The sequence below is a fragment of the Enhydra lutris genome, unplaced genomic scaffold (genome assembly GCF_002288905.1).
Source record: "Enhydra lutris kenyoni isolate GAN:26980312 unplaced genomic scaffold, ASM228890v2 scaffoldscaffold12, whole genome shotgun sequence".
NCBI lineage: Eukaryota > Metazoa > Chordata > Mammalia > Carnivora > Mustelidae > Enhydra > Enhydra lutris.
The window spans coordinates 80,853,839-80,871,505 of NW_019154096.1; the positions used below are offsets into that span (position 1 = coordinate 80,853,839).

At 59.7% G+C, this 17,667-nt stretch overlaps 1 protein-coding gene across 3 annotated transcripts; it reads right to left on the reverse strand.

The window, feature by feature from the left end:
- Positions 1-8,015: 8,015 nt before the first annotated feature.
- Positions 8,016-14,346, reverse strand: LOC111145339 (fucose mutarotase). Of its 3 annotated transcripts, none has more exons than XM_022500183.1 (6): positions 14,239-14,346; positions 13,416-13,484; positions 11,810-11,880; positions 11,553-11,651; positions 10,826-10,899; positions 8,016-10,572 (listed from the first exon to the last, which is right to left on the reverse strand). In XM_022500183.1, the coding sequence occupies exons 1-6, from the start codon at positions 14,321-14,323 to the stop codon at positions 10,506-10,508; spliced, it is 465 nt and encodes a 154-aa protein (XP_022355891.1). In that variant the 5' UTR covers positions 14,324-14,346; the 3' UTR covers positions 8,016-10,505. The 3 variants fall into 3 exon arrangements, with proteins under 3 accessions (XP_022355891.1, XP_022355893.1, XP_022355892.1); XM_022500184.1 differs by having other exon boundaries at positions 10,478-10,568; positions 10,822-10,899; XM_022500185.1 differs by lacking the exon at positions 13,416-13,484 and having other exon boundaries at positions 10,449-10,572.
- Positions 14,347-17,667: the final 3,321 nt, after the last annotated feature.

The following is a 17,667-nucleotide window of genomic DNA, read 5'->3' on the forward strand; positions in this document are numbered from 1 at the left end:
GGCCGCCCCTCTGTGTGTGCCTGTTTTCATCTCCTCTTCTTCTTCTTCTTCTTTTTTTTTTTTTTTAAAGATTTTTATTTATTTATTTGACAGAGATCACAAGTAGGCAGAGAGGCAGGCAGAGAGAGAGGAGGAAGCAGGCTCCCCGCTGAGCAGAGAGCCCGATGCGGGGCTCGATCCCAGGACCCTGGGATCAGGACCTGAGCCGAAGGCAGAGGCTTAACGCACTGAGCCACCCAGGCGCCCCCCTCATCTCCTCTTCTTAAAAGGACACTAATCAGAATGGATTTGGGCCACCCATATGACCTCATTTTTTTTTTTTCAAGTTCATTCATTTAAGTAATCTCTACACCCAAGCTGGGGCTTGAACTCAGGACTCTAAGGTCAAGAGCCGCATGTTCCCCTGACCGAGCCAGTCAGGTGCCCCCCAGAGGACCCCATTTTAACTTAATGATCTCTTTAAAGATCCCATTTCCAAATACAACCACATTCCAAGGTGCTGAAGATGAGAACTTCAACATAGGAATTTTGGGGGCAGCAATTCTGCCCTAACACTGACCTAGAGGGCATGTAGTGATATCGCACTGTGTTTTGAACCTGATTCTAATAACGAATTAGTTATTGATAACTAACGATATTAATAACTAATGAAGCTAGCTGAGCATCTCTTTATGGTTTTATTAGCCACTTACATATTTTTGGTGAAATACCTGTTCAAATGTTCCGAATATTTTTCAGTCGGGTATTTTTGTCTTATTATTGAGTTGTAAGAACTCTTTATATATTCTGGATACAAGTCCTTTATCAAATAGATGATTCACAAACAGTGTCTCACAGTTCATGATGTGTCTTTTCACTGTCTCGGTGGTGTCTTCTGAAGTGCGGAACTTGGTCATTTTGATGAGGTCCAACATCCATTTTTTTCTTTTACGTACCGTGCTTTTGGTGTTGTATTTAAGAACTCTTTAACCCAAAGTGATGAAAATTTTCTCGTTTATTTTCTTCCAGGGGTTTTATAATTTCAGCTTTTACATTTAAAAATGATGCATTTTTTTAAAAGAATGATGCATTTTTTTTAAAAGAATGATGCATTTTTTTTAAAATAGGCTCCACCCAGCATGGAGCCCAGTGTGGGGTTGAATTCACAACCCCGAGCTCAAGATCTGAGCTGAGATCAAGAGTCAGACACTGACCCCACAGAGTCCCGCGGCATCCCACACGTGAGTTTAGATCTGTAACTTCTCTCAGCGCTAGTCTTGTGCTTCTTTCATTAGATTTGTTCTTATTATTTCATTGTTTCCAGTGTTATTATGAATCAACTTTTCCCATAATTTCAATAAAATTTTTCATTGCTAGTGTATAGAGACAACTGATTTTCGTACGTTGATCCTATATCCTGAGATCTTGATACTTGTTTATTTATTTTTAGTAATTTCTTTTTGGATTCCTTAGAACTTTCTAAATATGGGATCACATCCTCCTCAAATAAAGACGGTTTTACTTTTCCATTCCAGTTCAAGCAGTTTTCTTCTCTTGCCGCACTGCGTGGCATCGACTGTACGGCGCTGAAGAGCCGCGTCTTCATCTCCAACCTAGTCTTAGGGAGAAAGCTGTCCGTCCTACACTGAATTCGGGTTTGCTGTGGTGTCTTGTACGTGTCTTCTCATCAGGCATGTTCCTAGAACAGTTCCTAGTTCCCAGCCTTTATCATAAGTGGGAACTGGACTTTGTCAGATTCCTTTTCTGCGTCTATTAAAATGCTCATGTGTTCTCTGTCCTTCATTTTTTTGGGGGCTCGATCCCAGGACCCTGAGATCATGACCTGAGCCAAAGGCAGAGGCTTAACCCACTGAGCCACCCAGGCGCCCCTCTGTCCTTCATTTTATCAGTATAGTGCAACGTAGTAATTCATTTTTGAATATTAAATCAATTTTGCCTTCCTAAAATAAATTCCTTTTTATGTGTTTTAGTATTTTATTAAGAGTTTGTTGTCGGTGTTCATGAGGAATACTAGTCTATGCTTTTCTTTTCCTTGTAGTGTCTTTGCCTCTGCAGTCAGGGCGACACTGGCCTCCTAGGATATCCTCCTTGCACAATTTCTATTGATCCGTCTTTAAGAGCGGATCTAACTTAAAGATATTAAATGCTTAGATGTGTCTTCTACTGAACCCTCTAGTGAATTTTTAAGTTTTAGTGATTATGTTTTTTAATTCCAGAATTTCCATTTGATTCTTTAAAAAATTCTGTTTGTTGAAGTTACTTCAGACATTTCATTATCCTTCCCTTTAGTTCTTTACCGCGGGCTCCGCTCAGCTGTTGTTCCCAAAGCCCGACATCCGGGTTGGCTCAGGGACACTTTCCATTACCTGCGTCCCCCTAATTGTGGTCATGCTTCTCTTGTTTCTTTGCCCGTCTTGTAATTTTCAGTTGAAAAATACGTGTTTGAATTGTCTTGTCAAGGGAGCAAGGGTGCCACGCCGACGCCACATGGAGCAAGGGTGCCACGCCGACGCCACATGGAGCAAGGGTGCCACGCCGACGCCACATGTCCAAGGTGGGGAAATGGTGAGCCGGGGTGGGTGGGCGAGGGCTCTACTTTCTGCTAGATTTTTCTCTGTACCTCAATTTGCTCAAAAAATCAATTCTCTTCATTTAAAAAAAGAAACAAAAAACAAACGAGATCGTAGCCACTTTGGATTCTGGCCTCTCCCCCGGGGATGATGGGGGTTCAGCGATTCCCTCAGACCGGATCTGCGCACTGTCCCCCTGTGCTGTGCACACTGACCTCACGCAGTCACTTGTCCTCCCTGGTTCTGCCACCTGGCTTCCCGGGGGTCCCTCCTGTGCCGACACTGCTCAAGGCCGGGTTCGGTCAGTCCGGGGGGCTCTGCCCTGACTGACAGCTGGGAGCCCTCAGGTATGTTTAGGGCTGCCTCCCTGACGTGCCCCCACAAAGCCTCTGTGCCCACCGCCCTCCAGGAGGCTGCTGGTGCCCCCTCTTCTGACCCAAGGCTCAGCGGCCTGTTAGAGCACCCACTTCTCAGCTGCACCTGGGCCTCAGGCCTCGGGCCTCCGTCCAGAGCCCGTTCCTCACTCCGACCTGCGGGAAGCCCTGTCCCTTGCCTGTGTCTGAGCAAACCCAGCTCCAGGAGGGGGACTGTGCCCCGAATGCCAGAGTGCAAAGGGCAGGGGAAGGTTTTCCAGCTTCCAGCCAACGAGACAGCCCAGTTTGGGGTCTGGCGCCCCCGGGTCGCAGAGCTCGAGCCTGCAATTGTCAGAACACTTTGCAGGTGGGTGGCCAGGAGGAGGGGCCGTGGGGCATACAGGGTCCAGCATGGGTGCTGAGGTGGGAGGCACCGCTGCCTTGGATCCATCCTCTCATGGGTGTGGGCTGGGCCGTGGGTCCTGTCATGGGTGTGGGCTGGGCCGTGGGAGTGACGGTAGCTGGGGAGCTAGCTGGGTAGAACGAGTCGCCGGTGCATTTGGGATCCCTGGTCTCTGACCTCTGCCCGGACACACCCACACGGAGCCATAAAACCCCGAGGATCCTGGGTGGGAGGAGCAGGGCCAGTGCCTGAGTCACTGTGTGCTTGGGTCTGGAACTACAGGTCCCCGAGAGCACCGTCTACACCGAGAAGGGGACTCCATCATGAGGAGGTAATGCCTGATGCCCCTGAAGCCAGACCCCCCAGCCCCTGGGGCACCTCCTTCCTGGCTCAGGCTGGCTGCAGGGGAGGGAGTCAGCGGGGAGGTGGGCAGGCGGGGGTGGCTCTCTGTCCTCGGTCCAGTGTCTGGCTGCGGTACCCAGGGCTGCCAGAGCTCTCCATCCGGAGCTACCAGTGACTGTGGCCCCTCTGTGGTCTGCGTCCGGGCACCAGCTTTGGGGGCCAGCCCTGGGCCCCCCATGAGAAAGAGAGAGCATAGCTGTCCCTTGGGGTCCCTTGGCCCAGCAAGGAATCTCCCCTCGTGTGGGAGGGAGGAGGCACCAGGTCTGTGACTGCCGGAAAGAAAGGGTTGGGTCAAGAGAGGAGGCTGGAGGCTGTCTGGGGCTGAGGGCAGGGGTCAGATGGTCCCCTGAGGGAACACCACCCAGGAAGCAGGGGTCCCCTCTTTCCTTCATCCCATGGGGGTCCCCTTCCCTCCTCCTCTAGCCAGGGCTCTCCCCTTGTCCTCCAGTTCTGGGGCTTCCCCTTGGAACCCTGGTGTGAACCAGAAGCCATACCTCCCTTGTAGAGAGGTGAGTCACTGGGTGGCCTGGGGGCCTTGGGAGCCCTTTGGAACCCAGAGCTGTCCTCCTGGAGAGAGGCCTACAGGGGGCCCACAGCCAGGATCCCAGGTCTCTGGACCTAGCAGCATCCTCTCCCATGAGGTGCTTTCCCTGGCTGAGCTGGACAGAATTGGGGTAGTGTGGAGTCCAGACACGTAGGCACAGGTCCATGGGTCAGCCCCTGCCGGCACGGGAGCCGGCCTCTATCTGGGAGTTGGTGCTCTGGAGAGGCAGGGCAGCTGAATGAGACCAGGCCCATGACCCGAAGTCCAGAGCACGCCCCTGCCCTTTGGCTCCCGTGGTGTCTACAGGAACCCTCACCCTGAAGTGCTGAGCCACTTGGAGAAGAGGCAAAGGTCTTTGTGGGACTGGAATCTGTGGCTGTGGGGTGAGGGGACAGCTTGTGGGAAGTCTTGATCTGAGGCTCCTGCTGACCCCCGGGGCTCCCTGGGGCTCCCCGGCCCCTCCCAGCCCTGCTCAGCCTGCCACCGTGCCAGCTGCAGAGACAGAAAGAACCCTTCCCCGGAGAGCCAGGAAGAGCCCTGCGTGCCCAGACTGCTAAAAGATAAACAGAGGCATATGAAAATGTTGAGTTCATTTGAGCAAAATTGGTTAAAATCGGGCGTCCCACCCAGCAGATAGGAGGCCCTCGGAGGTCTGCAAGTGGAATTACAGGCAGGAGGGGGTGGGACGAGGACGTCACAGCAGCAAAACGCAGGTGGGTCACGGCACGGCAACTATTCTTTAGGGGACGGACGCAGGGGCCTGTGGGACAGGTGACCCACCCAGGGCTGACCGGGCCGCTCCCGCCTCGCTGCTCTAAGGATCCAGTTCTGGGTTCGGGTTGGTAACCTGGGGCTCGGGGTGAGCGATTCCATTTTGGGAGTGTTGTCTTGTTTTTTAACAAGACACATACACATTGTCACACACGCACACCGTATCCATCACGAACACACACCATGCACACGCGCACACACGCACACGTACACATGTGCACACATACGTGCGGACACACACACATGCACGCACACAGGCGCAGAGACACGCACAGACACGCATGCACACACACACATCAGGCGCCCGTCCGTCTCCCATCCTCCCCTCTCCTGTCTTGGATGAGGCGTCCAGGACCTTTACAGCTGGGTCCATCCTTCTCCTGTGCTATGTTTCTGTGTCACCTCCCTTTGGCCATGGCCCCTCAGACTCCATGCCTGGGGCTTGGTCTTTGGCCCCTCTCCCCTGTTGGCCATCCTGGCTACCCTAGGGGTCAAGTTGAATGTGTCTGGAAAGAGCACCCCATCCTGCCCGCCTCCTCCCGGGCTTCCTGCCCGGGCACCAGCACCCCTGTCCAGCCGCAGCTCTGAGATGAGCAAGGGGCTGTCTGGCCCTGAGGGCGCCGTGTGCACAGCTTCCGGGTGCCAAGGACACAGAGCGCTCTGAGACCTTGCCCCGGGTCCTAGCTTGTCAGCACTCAGCCTAGGGTGCTGGGAGCCCTCACTGCTCTGTGCCCCAGGGGGAGTGTGCCCGTGTGCAGCTGCCAGCCCGGATGCCAGGAGCTGGGTGGCACATGGCCCATCACGTCCACCTGGCGGCCCGAGCTTGCAGTGGAGGGTCTGTCAAGAGTGCTGGGTGCAGCGGGCAGTGGTGCCTGCTCTGAGGGGCCCCGGGAGCAAGTGTGGGCCTGTGGCGGTCCCACCCCTGTGCCTGTGTGTCCTTGGTCTGTGGGATGGAGACACGATGAAACCACCCGTGGACCTGGCCCCAGGCCTCCCTAGCTGGGACCCAAGCTGCCAGCACGCCGGGCTGCCCACCCAGGTGTCCTGTCCGGAGACTGAGGAGCAGGAGCAGCCGTGGCCTGCCTCTCACTCTCCCGTATGGTCCCCTCAGGCTTCTCCTGGTCACTGGCCTGCTGGCTCTGCTGCTGGGGGAGGCAGGCCCAGCTTCCCTGCCCCAGGTACGTGTGCTCCTCCGCCCCACCAGCCTGGAAAGTGAAGAAAGGGCACCCAGGGCAGCAGGGGGCCCTGTGGGCACCAGGGAGGGCCTCAGGCTGAGCGGGAGTGGCCCCTGTCACAGCCGCCTGCTGGACCAGGTGGGGGAGGGGCCCTTGATGACACTCACGTGCCCTGTGAGTCTGAGCCCCTCCTCGTCCTCATGCGTGCCGCTCAGGTGTGACCTGTGCGCGTAACTGGTGTCAGGCCGTGTCTCCCCAGCCCTCTTCCCACCCATCCCGCCTTGGGTCCAGACCACTCAGCCTTGCACACCTGGGAGGGTAGGGAAGGGGAAGGCCCACCCCCTCGGGCAACAGACAGCGACCCTTCCCCGAGGGTCATGTTCGACTCACTGCCCTGTGCTCCCCTGGCTCCACAGAGGGCTGGACTCAGAGGAACTGGCCCTCCTTCCTCAGGCCATCAGCCAGGGAGGGGTGGGCAGACGCAGCCCCAGGGGTGGCCCTGTCTCTCCAGGAACCAGAGGGCCTCAATCCTGTCCCCAGAGGGTGGGGTGAAGTCAGCAAGTATGGTCCGGGGGGGCCTTGGAGCCATTTCTCTGCAGGTGTTCTCTGACCATGGACCCCACACCTGTGACCTCCCTCTTCCAGGTCCTCATCAAGACCAAAGGCCAAGTCGGGGGTCCTGAGCGGGACACAAAAGAGTGAGTGTCCCCCGCAGCCCTTGCCACATTCCCCTGCTGTTGCCCCTTCTGGGAACCCTCTAGGCTAAGGGCGTTTGTGGATGGGGGGAGGCCCTGCCCAGCAGCTTTGGGGAGGGGGCACTGCTCCGACCAGCATGGGATCCTGTGGGATCTGTCAGAGACCTACAAGGGGGGGTGATGCTCCAGAATGATCCCCCAGCTCTCCTAGCAGCCTCCAGGATGGCTACCCCACCCCCACGCCCAGGGTTATAGTTACCCACAGAGGCACTTTTTAAAAAAAATGTATTTTATCTATTTGACACGGAGAGATCACAAGTAGGCAGAGAGGCAAGCAAAGAGGGGGGGAAGCAGGCTCCCCGCCGAGCAGAGGGCCCGATGCGGGGATCGTTCCCAGGACCCTGAGATCATGACCCGAGCCAAAGGCAGAAGTTTAACCCACTGAGCCACCCAGGCGCCCCCCACAGAGGCGCTTCTAAGCCATGCCCCTTTCCCTGCACTCCCATGAGGCAACCCCGGCTGGCTTCTGCCCAGGGCCACGCCAGGCCAGGCCAGGCCAGAGGACAGACAGCCACTCCCCAGCCTGCACTGGCGGGGCTCCTGGCTCCTCCTCCTGCACAGGGAGGCCTGACCCAGCTCTGCTTGCAGGGCCTGGGACGCCCGTGTGGTGGACATTCTGAAAACGGACAACCAGCTCCTGGGGCTGCTAGCGGCACCAAACCTTGCCACTGCCGTGTGGGAGAAACGGCAAGGTCAGGTGGGCACCAGGTGAAGGGGGGGCAAGGTCACAGCAGCGGAGCCCCCGTGGAGTCGACTTCCCTCCAGAGGGAAAGCTCGCCTCCATCCCATCTCCTTGTCCTTAGGCACCAAGGCCCAGGCAGGGATGGAGGACACCCTGGGCCATGTTCCAAGCCCCAGGTGGGATCCTGAGCTGGACCGTGATGACCTGTACCACCCAGCACCCGAGGAGGCCAGGGAGGCCCAGGATGAGGCAGGGCTCTGGCCCTGGGCACTGTCACTTCCCCAGGCGCTTCAAGGGCCAGAGGAGGACCGAGACCACATCTACCACCCCAGGGAGGATTCTGGGGAGCCCTGACCCCTCCCCAACTGGAAAAATAAATCTCATAGGGGTGGAGGCCACATGTGTCTTCAGCAACAGTGACCATGGTCCTAGCCTGCTCTGTCGGGGACAAGGAAAGGCCTGTGTCCTCCTGGTGCCACAGGCTTGTCTCCAAACACTAAGAGCCCCCAAAGCTCCCTCAACCCAGCGCCCCTGCTCCTGGGATGATCGGCTCCCCTCAGGCCTCCTCCCTGGATGGTGGGATGGGGCCCGGGGCATGGCAGAGGTCAGTGGTTGGGACCAGTCAGCTCCCCACAGATAGGCCCTAAAAAGACAGCAGGAGGGTGCATCACTGGGTGCTCAGGTGCACAGGGGCTCAGGTTGGGGGGTGGTGCAGGACTCAGGCCCAGGCTCCTGGTCCTCCCCATTCTCTGGGTGCTTGTCCAGTGCTGTTTGAGGGGCCGGACCCCAGGGCACGGCCCAACCTTGCGGCTGCAGGCACAGGCTCACTGGGGCTATTTGATGCACTGAACATGTGTGGAGTACGCGTGCAAAGGCAGTCGGGGTTTCTGTGTGGCGATCACGCCTCTGCCTCAAGAGGGAAGCCTGGAGTGCCTCCCACACCCCGGCCTGAGCCCCTCCACTGGTTAGGACGAACAGAGCTCCAGGCAGAGGCCATCCAGGGCTCGATTTTGAGGCACGCGGCTGCTCCGGGGACTGCGGGCTTGTCTGGGGTGCCCTGGAATTCCGTGTCCTGTCGTGGGTCCCCTCTGAGCACTTGGATGGCAGCCCATGCCCCAAGGCTCTCCCTAGTGGCTCATGTGCTCGCCACCTGGCACTGTGCCAGCAGGCCAGGTCATCTTCACGTCACCGCAGAAGGGACCCCAGACTGGACCGTGACCTGTCCGTGGTCCTGCCCTAAAGCAGCAGGATGGGCCCCAGCCTCCTCACTGTGCACCTAGTACCCGCTCTTGCCCCAGATCCGGGGAGCCAGGTGCCTGGGGAGGCCCCAGACTGCATCCCGCATGGCACGCACGGGGGTTAGCAGGCCCGTAGGTCATTCCCCTTGCCCCGTCAGGTCAAGGGTGGCCACCTCTGAGCAATTTGGGGGTGCCCAGCTCAGATCCAAGGTCAGTGGCAGCCTTGGCCCTGGGCAGACCAGGGTGGCTTGTTGCCCAGTCTCTCTCTGGAGCCAGGACTTCCCAGGGGCATCTCCTCCAGCCCGAGGGTGCAGCCACATGGCTGAGGGTGCCTGGGGAGGCAGGGCGAGCTGGGGCTTCGGGGGTGGGCCGTGGAGGTGTGCGAGCCTTGTGAGCAGGAGGACACTGGCAGCGGCCAGAGGCTGTCCCGTGTAGACAACATCCAAAGGCATTCGACTGTACGCTTGGACTGTGTGCAACTTATTTTAGGTCGGTTACGTCTCAATAAAGCTGTTTAAAGCAAGGCCTTTGTGTGGCTAGAGGTGGCCGTGGGGTCAGGGGTCTGAGGTTAAGCCCTGGCAATGACTGGGCCCGGCCAGGCTGAGACCTGGACCCCCAGCCCAGGGGGCCTGCCTGCCCCCCAGGTTCTCTGTGACATCTGGGACACCAGCCCCGGGCTCTGAGGGGCCTAGAGGCCCAGGCGCCCCGCACACCAGCTTCTGCACAGCAGCCGCATGGCTACAGGAAGGCCTGGAGGGGAGTGGGAGCGTTTGGGGAGACCCTGGGGTCCAGAGCAGTGATGGCAGGCTATCCCCACCCTGAGCCCCAGCCCAAGCCTCATGCTGAAGCCATCACAGCCTCCCTTCCGCGTGCTGCCTTCAGGCAGTCTGGCCCTCTGCCTGCTGGCCACGCAAGGGACGCAAGGGACGTCCTCCTGTCCTTCACCTCCCCACCCCCACCAGCCCATTTCCCAGAACAGCTCGGGCTCCTGTGTATTCAATAGGCACTCAACCACTGGAGAGAGGGAACAGATGACCGATCCCCACCCTCCCCAGCACCCAGAATGACCCCTGCCCACCACCCCCAGCTCTGGGGGTTACTGCAGACCCTCCACTCAGGGCCCCTGGGCAGCTGCTCTGCTCACCCCCAGGCTCTCGCAGTGCAGTCGTGGCCGCCCAGCCCAGCCCTCTGTGGGGTCTCCTCACAAGAGGACCTCTACTCCTGTGAGCTCTTGTCCCGAACCCAGGGACCTGCCTCGGACCTTAGGGAGGAGAGAGGCCTTCCTTCCTCCCTGAGGATGCATGGGGGTGGGGGGCGCGCTGAGGAGCCAGTGGCCTCCCTCGTGTTCGGCACCGAACAAGTCTTTATGAGGACGGGGCTGTTGTTGAAACCTCTGACTTCAGAGACGAGTCACCACACTTCACATCATTATTGTAAATTGGGTGAGTCCCAGTCCCCATCAGCAGCACCTCCCCCTACCCCCCAAAGACTGGCCTGGCCCCCCGGGGTCCCCAGTTGGGGGCGGTCTGGGCTGAGCAGGACAGGGCCGGTTTGTCCGTGATCTGGCCCAGAGATGCAGATTCCTCTCTGGGCCCAGGGGTCTTCGCCAGGCCTAGATCAGTGCCTCGGGGGCCAGTACCCCCTTCTTGAGGATGAGGTTTCCATAAAGGGCCGTCTCCCTGCGTAAGGAGCTGAGCTGAGCACCAAGCTGGGTCCCCGGCTCTGCCACCTGTCCTGCCCACTTCCATCCCACCCACTAGGCAAGTCCAGGGACCAGTCCTCAGGCGAATCCCGACAGTCCTATTCCCAGTGGGGCCGGGGCTGAACATGGGGACAGGGAGTGGCCCTGGGACCCAGACCCAGACAGTCCCAGCCAAAGCTACCCTGAACAGCAGGACCCAAAGGGACCCCAGGTACTCGGCCGGAACTCACCCAGTTGCTACAACAGCAAAAGCCTTTTTGGCTCGCTCATAAAACTCAAACCTCTCTATCTTCGCCAGGGCGCTCTGGAAGGCAAAATGGCACGGTGGAGGGGCCTTGCTCAGAAAGCCTCAGGGCCCAAGCAGGCGCCAGGGGCATGAGGAGACATGCCGCTCTGAGCTCCACGACTGGCTCTCCTGGCTGGGGTCCCAAGGATGCTCAGCTTCTGAGCTGTGAGGACTGGGCAGGCAGGGACATGGGGGGCTGTGGTGGCCAGCTGCCTGGGGCCCTGTGTCTATTGGAGTTGGTCTAAGGGCAGGAGGGCCCCTGCCCAGGACAGGAGTCCCAGCAGCCTGTCCTCAATGGGTCCTGCCCAAGACATGTCGGTGGGAGGTCCTGGGGAGGAGAGGTTCATCCTTCCACAAAGCAGGGGGTGACACACAGCATTAGGCCAGGCTTCCGGCCATAAGACAGGGGCCAGGGGTGCCTCACTTGCCCCTGGCTCCGCTCACACAGGCTGGGGTGGGTGACGCACCTCAGGCCACAACAGGGTCCCTGACCTGAGAGGTGAGAGGCTGGGGGCTGGGAACAGCCACACCCCCAGGGTCACTTTTCTGTGGGGGGTGAGCACGTGAGCCACAACTGTAGGGGCGGTTTGGGGCCCTGTCTGTGACTCCCACCGGCCTCCACAGAGGTGCAGAGGGTCCCCGAGAGCCCCCTGGGTGGGTTACAGCCTCACCGCACAGCTGGCCTCCAGGAGGATGGACTCGTAGCTCTTCCACACCGGGGTCTGAAGGCCGATCTTCCTGTCACCGGGCACCAGCTCCATGACAGCAGCCTAGGGAGAGGGGGCTCAGCTCTGTGGCCTATGTACCCAGCAGCCCTGGTCCCAGCTCCCCTCCCACTGGAAGACAGTTCAGGGGTCCTCTGAGGTCTGATCTCAGAAGAAACCAAGGCCCAGGGCAGGGAGGGGGCGGCATGGCCACAGGCACTCACCGGGCTCTCTACGTAGGTGTCCAGTGGCAGCAGCTTCAGCACAACCTCCAGGAGCTGTGGAATGCCCAGGCCTAGGGCGGAGTGCCAGCTTCAGACGGGAGCCCTGTCCCACCCAGCCACCGACAGTGCTGCCTGTCCTCCCGGGCCTGTCCACGCCCTGGGCCTCACCAAGCTGGCCAGCTAGGATGGCCTCGGGCCCGGGACAGGGCGGGGGATGCAGGCCCCTGCTGCCCGCCTGGTGACACTTACTGGAGTCGCACTGGCATCTCCCTGCCACAGCACCTGTGACCATCCCGGCCCTGGGCTCGCCCTGCCCTCCAGTCCGTACTTCATAGGCCACTGGTGGTGACCTCCCCTACTCATCCACCAGGAGGGGCACCCGGGCCACTTCCCTGACCCCGGCACCCCCTGATGACCCCTGGGTGGCCACCTTTCTCCTGTGATGAGGATAGTGGGGTCTGGGAAGAGGCTGTTCTGTCCCAGGCTGCCCCAGGCTGCCCACTGGTTTCTGAGGTCCTTGTCATCCTGTGGGGCTGGTTTCTCATTGTTAAAGGGACTTGTGCTGGTTGCACGGAACGGGAAAATACGGGGCTGGGGACAAGACAAAAATCGGCTGTTATCTTATTAGCCTGCGGCTGGGAAACCCTGCTGTCCTGAGTGCATTTTCTTCTGCTGTGTTCTCTGCTCTTCTCCGTGGTTAGGCTTGTCTGCGTGGCTGGCCTTCACTCCCCATCGCTTGTTTGCACTAAATCGCAGGGCGTGTGGGACACTCGGAAGCTTGGCCACTCCTTACCTTCCAGCATTCTGGCCTTTCCCATGGCCCACCTTGTCCTGTCCTCCTTGGAGAGGAGAGCGTGCTGGGTCCTCTGGCCCATGGTGTAAACCCAGGCATGGCTGGCTCATCTCCCTCAGCAGAGGGTGGAAGCCAAGGTCACTGGGTCTGGAGTCAGCAGCCCATTGAACGGGCCTCAGACCACTGGCCCCCTGTCCAGAAGGGCTGGTTTACCCTACATCTCACATCTTTGTGCCTCAGTGGCCTCGATTTTGCAGGGAGAGTTGTGTCCCCTCAGAGCATTGCTGAGGGCGGGGGGACAGCCAAGCCCAGGGCCAGCCCAGGTGGGACAGCACAGGGCAGGACGCTGGTGTCCTCACACCCCCTATCCCCCTGCTCTTGGTACTAACTGCTACTACCATCACCTCGAGGCCCTGGCTCCAGGACCCTCCGAGTCACGCCTTCCACCCACCCCTGAGGGTCAGAGGGTCCCAGAGACAGAGCATGTGGGCACCCGGAGCCTGCGAGGTCAGTACTGGGATTTCTATAGCAGAGTAAAAGCTGAACACCTGACCTGGGCTGTGGGGAGCAGGGATGCATCAGTGCTCAGCCAGTCACAAGCCACTGGGCCTCAGTTTCCCCACTTGCAAGAAGCTACCAAGAGGTGCCTGAGATGGGGCAGGAGGCCCAGGGTCACTTCTGGGGCCCTCCCTGGGTCACCGGTGGGTGCTGGGGCGTAAGTGGGGATGGGGGCACAGGGCAACACTTGGGGAGCGCAGAGCTGGGAGCACTGCGTCTCCAGTCTAACCCCTCCCTGCCGGGGCGGTGGCTCACCGTCAGCGCGGATCTCCTCCGGCCCACACCTGCATATGGAGGCGGTGGGGAAGTTCACGTCTGCGAAAACTGAACAGCCACGCAACCCGGTCAGACATGCCCTGGTGGGTCCGCGTGGGTGGGCACAGACCTCGGGGCACCTGTCGCACACGGCAGACCACGCCCACTGCCCTCCCCGACCCCTCTCGTCAGAGGTGGGGGCGGGGAGAGGAAGCTTCCTAGAGCAGGAGAAGCTGCAGGTGCTGAGGACTAGGGCAGAACTCGGGACCCCCGCCCCGTTCCACCCCCTGGGGCGCCGCCGGTGCAGCCCCCGCCCGAGGTCCAGGGCTCCAGGAAAGGCAAACCGCCAGAGAAAGAGGTGTGGCCCCTTGGGGGCCGTCTGGGAGGGGGTCTGGAGAACGAGCAGCGCACTGGGCCTGAGGCCGCAGCTGGGAACTTGGCCCCGGGGCCCCAGAAAGCCGGGCTGGGGGAGGGGCCGGACCTGCCGGACGCGGCGCAGCCTGGACCAAGGGCCACCGTCCTCGTGACCGCCTGGGGCCGACCAAGGTCCGGGCAGGGGCTTGGCCACCAACCAACATGGCCCCAGTTTCCTAAAGAATGTGGGTGGGGGGTGGGGTAGGGGGAGTCCTATTGGGAAGTGGGACGGGGCGGCCAAACCAAGGCCTCCACCCCAGGACCAGGCTCTTCCCGGGCTTGGGGAGTCGTTGCCCCCCGGCTGGGGGCACAGTCTGGGTCGGGACCCCTGCAGGGCCTGGGGTGGCGGGGGCCCCGCGCGCGCCTCGCCTAAGGGTGGGGGTCCCGAGGCCCTGTCCCCGCCCCTCACCGATCTCGTCGCCGTGCCCCATCCGCGCCAGGGCGTAGAGCAGCTCAGGGGACAGCAGCGCCGGAACGCCCTTTAGCACCACCATGATCTCCGGGTCTGGAGCGGGAGGGGCGTGGCCTCGACGGAAGGGGCGTGGCCTCGACGGAAGGGGCGTGGCCTCGACGGAAGGGGCGTGGCAGGAGTTGGGTGCAAGAGCTGGCTGTGGGGAGGGTCTCCTCGCTCCAGCCCAGGGGCGGGACGCACGGAGGACTGCGGCTCGCGCGTGCTGACCGGGGGCGGGGGCGACACCCGGCCCACCCCGCAGGCGTCTTCCGGGGCCTCAGGTCCCTCGCCTGGTCCCAGACCCGAGCTCTCTGCTGCCGCCCCTCGCGGCCTCCCCATCACCCTTCAGTTACGCCCCCAGGCCTCGCTGACCCCCCACCCCAACTCCCACCCCAGCCCTCTGGGTCCCTGGAGGAGCGGGTGGCCAGTCCCGTCCGACTTCTTCACCAACATTCCTCGCAAGGACAGCCACGGGCCTGCCCTGGAGGGAACCCTGGAGGGCAGGCAGGAGCCACCTCTGGGCCAAGCTGGTATGCGGGGAGCACCTTACTGTGGGGTCTCCACCTTGTCTCCCAGGCGCCAACCTGCTGACACCCCTCACCTGAGTGGGGTGCCGTGTTCAATCCCAGGACAGCAGTGACCTGACCTCTTCTTTCCCCCTGGGGCCCCAGCTTGCCCGTCCTCCTCAGGACTGGACCTTCCCACCCCCCACCCCACCAAGATGGGGTGTCCAGATTGGGGGTGGGGTGGGGGTTGGGTCCACAGCGCGTTCCCTTGAACAGAGGGAGCACCTTGCCTTCAGCTGGCCAGAGTCTCCCACCTGCTGGACCCTTGTCCCTGGAGACCTGGGATCTGGGATGCTGGGACCACTAACCATACTGTGCCTTCCTGTCCACCGTGTCACCACTTCCCTACTGGAAGATGCTCACCTCCCCAGAGGTGCACCCCACACAGAGGTGCTGTCTGTGTCCAGGGCCAGACCCTGGTTGACTGTGGAGTGGGCTGTTTTCCAAAAATGGTGGCAACACTCCATCTGCCATCCTGGAGGGCCATGGGCACAGTTCCACTGCGAGATGGTTCTCTTCCCTTCCCTTGAACCAGGCGGACCTTTGTAATTGCTCCAACCAAAAGAATGTACTGGAAAGGGTGCTTCTGAGGATAGGTCATAAAAGGCAGTATGGCTTCCTCCTGATTCTCTCATCAGGATGCTTGTCCAGGGAGTCCAGACACGGTATTGGCAGGAAGCCTAGGGCACACAGAGAGCCTCCCTGTGGATATTCTGGCCCTTAGCCCCAGCTAGGCCCAGCGGAGGCAGCACCAACCAACAGACGAGTGACTGGTCAGAAGGTTCCCACTCAGTGAGGTGAAGACAGGCTGGCCCATTGGCACCCATACAGACTGTGAGAAGAGCTAGGACTGCTGTCTTGAGCTACTGAGTTCAGGAGCAATTCTGCAGACATGCTGATGGATCCCGGAGTCTCCTGGGCCCTGCCAACATGGACGCCAAAAGCCCTGCCAACACTGTCCTCGGCTTTCGATCTTAGTTGCTCTCTTCCAATCCCTCTCCCACACTCAGGCTGGAGGGCAGAGGGCGGTGCAGCGGCCCACACGTGTGCTGGCCTGCTTATCAGCCTGCTTACAGACCCACCACCAAACCTCGTTGTTCACCCTACATATGGGACCCTCTTCAACTCCAATGGGCCCTGGCCTCAGCTCATGGGGCTGCCTGGTACACTGGCCCAGCAGGAGACACTCCAACCCAGAGCCAAGGCCAGGCTCCCTCTCTGTGGAGCCCACCTTCTTCCACTTCATTCCCAAATGGACTCAGGGTTGTGTGGTCAGTGCTTTGTCACAGCCTCCAGCCCTTTGGTGACAGGAAATGCTGGGAGGCCAGGCCACTCCTGGGAAGGCTTTGTACACGAAAAACAACAAAACTACAGCAAAAACCTGAAGAAGGTAAAGATGTCTCTGTGTTTTACTGCTGGGTCCTGGGAGTCCGACTGACCAAGAGAGTCCATTGGAAAGCAGCCCGGCATCCAGCGGGGCCAGGAATGCAGGGCCCTGGGCTGGCCCCGCTGGGCAGAGTAGAGTCAGGAGCTGGCCAGGGGATGGGGAGGGGGACGGGCAACCAGCCTGCAAGGGGGCCACCCAAGTGGCACAGGTGAGAAGCTAAGGTTTCCCCTTTAAAAACAAATCAAAATCCCAAACAACATGGGGCCAGAGGTGCATAAACTCAGAGGGGGTGGGAGCCTCGCTGTGGGGTTTGTGGGCCCCGGGGTTGTCCTGCGTAGGGCAGTCAGCAACCCAACCTGGAGCCCCCATGCCAGGTCCAGGCTGAGGGGTGGGCTCCTGTCCCTGCCCAGCTCCGGAGCCAGACCTCTGAGGCACACGGAGTCTTGCGTACGGATTCAGGGTTTAACCATTTCCTGGCTTCTGGCTGAGCATGGCTAAGGCAAGGGTATGAAGGCCAGTATCGCATGGGCCCATCAAAACTAGCTCCGCAGAACTCTGGGGCTCCGTCGCACAATCAAATGATAGAGGCCACTTCCCGAGGCATGTGCAAAATGAAGGCCACCTTTCAGGTCCTCCTTTGGCACTGGAATCCAGGATATGCTGTATGTCACCTGGCACAAACCCCTGGGTATGCATTCAGCCTTTTTTTTTGTTTTTTTTTTTTAATATTTGTTATTTATTTGAGACAGAGAGACAGCAAGCATGAGTGGAGGGAGAGGGAGAAGGAGGCTCCCCGCTGAGCAGGGGCCTCGATCCCACGACCCTGAGATCATGACCTGAGCCAAAGGCAGACACTTACCCCACTGAGCCCCCAGGCGCCCCGCATTCAGCTTTAATCAATGAGTATTTCCACACCTGCCACCAGGAAGAACGCCCAGCCTCCTGACAACCTACGCACAGGGAGAGCCCAAACCATGCCACCCAAATCCCCTTGTACCTACTTCTGTAATAAGTCACACAGTTCAAGACCCTGAGGGTTATGTGCGAAGAATGACACGAGAGCACGTAGTTGAAGGTGTTCAGAGAGCCAGAGCTTTGCAGAAGATGATTTCAGTTCTTTCTCAAGTGCAGGTGTATTCAGCTCAGTTCCTGGGGGCTGGGGAGGGTACATGGTCGGGGCCCCACCCCAGCCCTGTGATCTCCGCTGTGTTCCGGTCACTGGACTACTTGGTGTAACTTCCTGAAGGACAGAGTGGGCGGGATCACTAACAGGAGCCCCAGGGCACCACTAAGCTCGGGACAGCGGGCTCTCCAGGGAGGAGGGCTCTGAGGCGCAGCCCCCAGCAGCAGCCAGGTCCGGGTCTTACCGTGGGGTCCTTGCTTAGAGCCCTGGGTTCTCCCTGAGAGCTGGGGTCATCGCCACAGAGCAGGAGA

Excerpts from the sequence above, each read along its gene's own strand:
- LOC111145339 (XM_022500183.1), bottom strand. The coding sequence starts at position 14,323 with ATGGTGGTGCTAAAGGGCGTTCCGGCGCTGCTGTCCCCTGAGCTGCTC. Across the intron at positions 13,485-14,238 it reads GGGGCACGGCGACGAGATCG|TTTTCGCAGACGTGAACTTC; the intron begins GTGAGGGGCGGG and ends GTGGCTGTTCAG. Across the intron at positions 11,652-11,809 it reads ACACCTACGTAGAGAGCCCG|GCTGCTGTCATGGAGCTGGT; the intron begins GTGAGTGCCTGT and ends CCCTCTCCCTAG.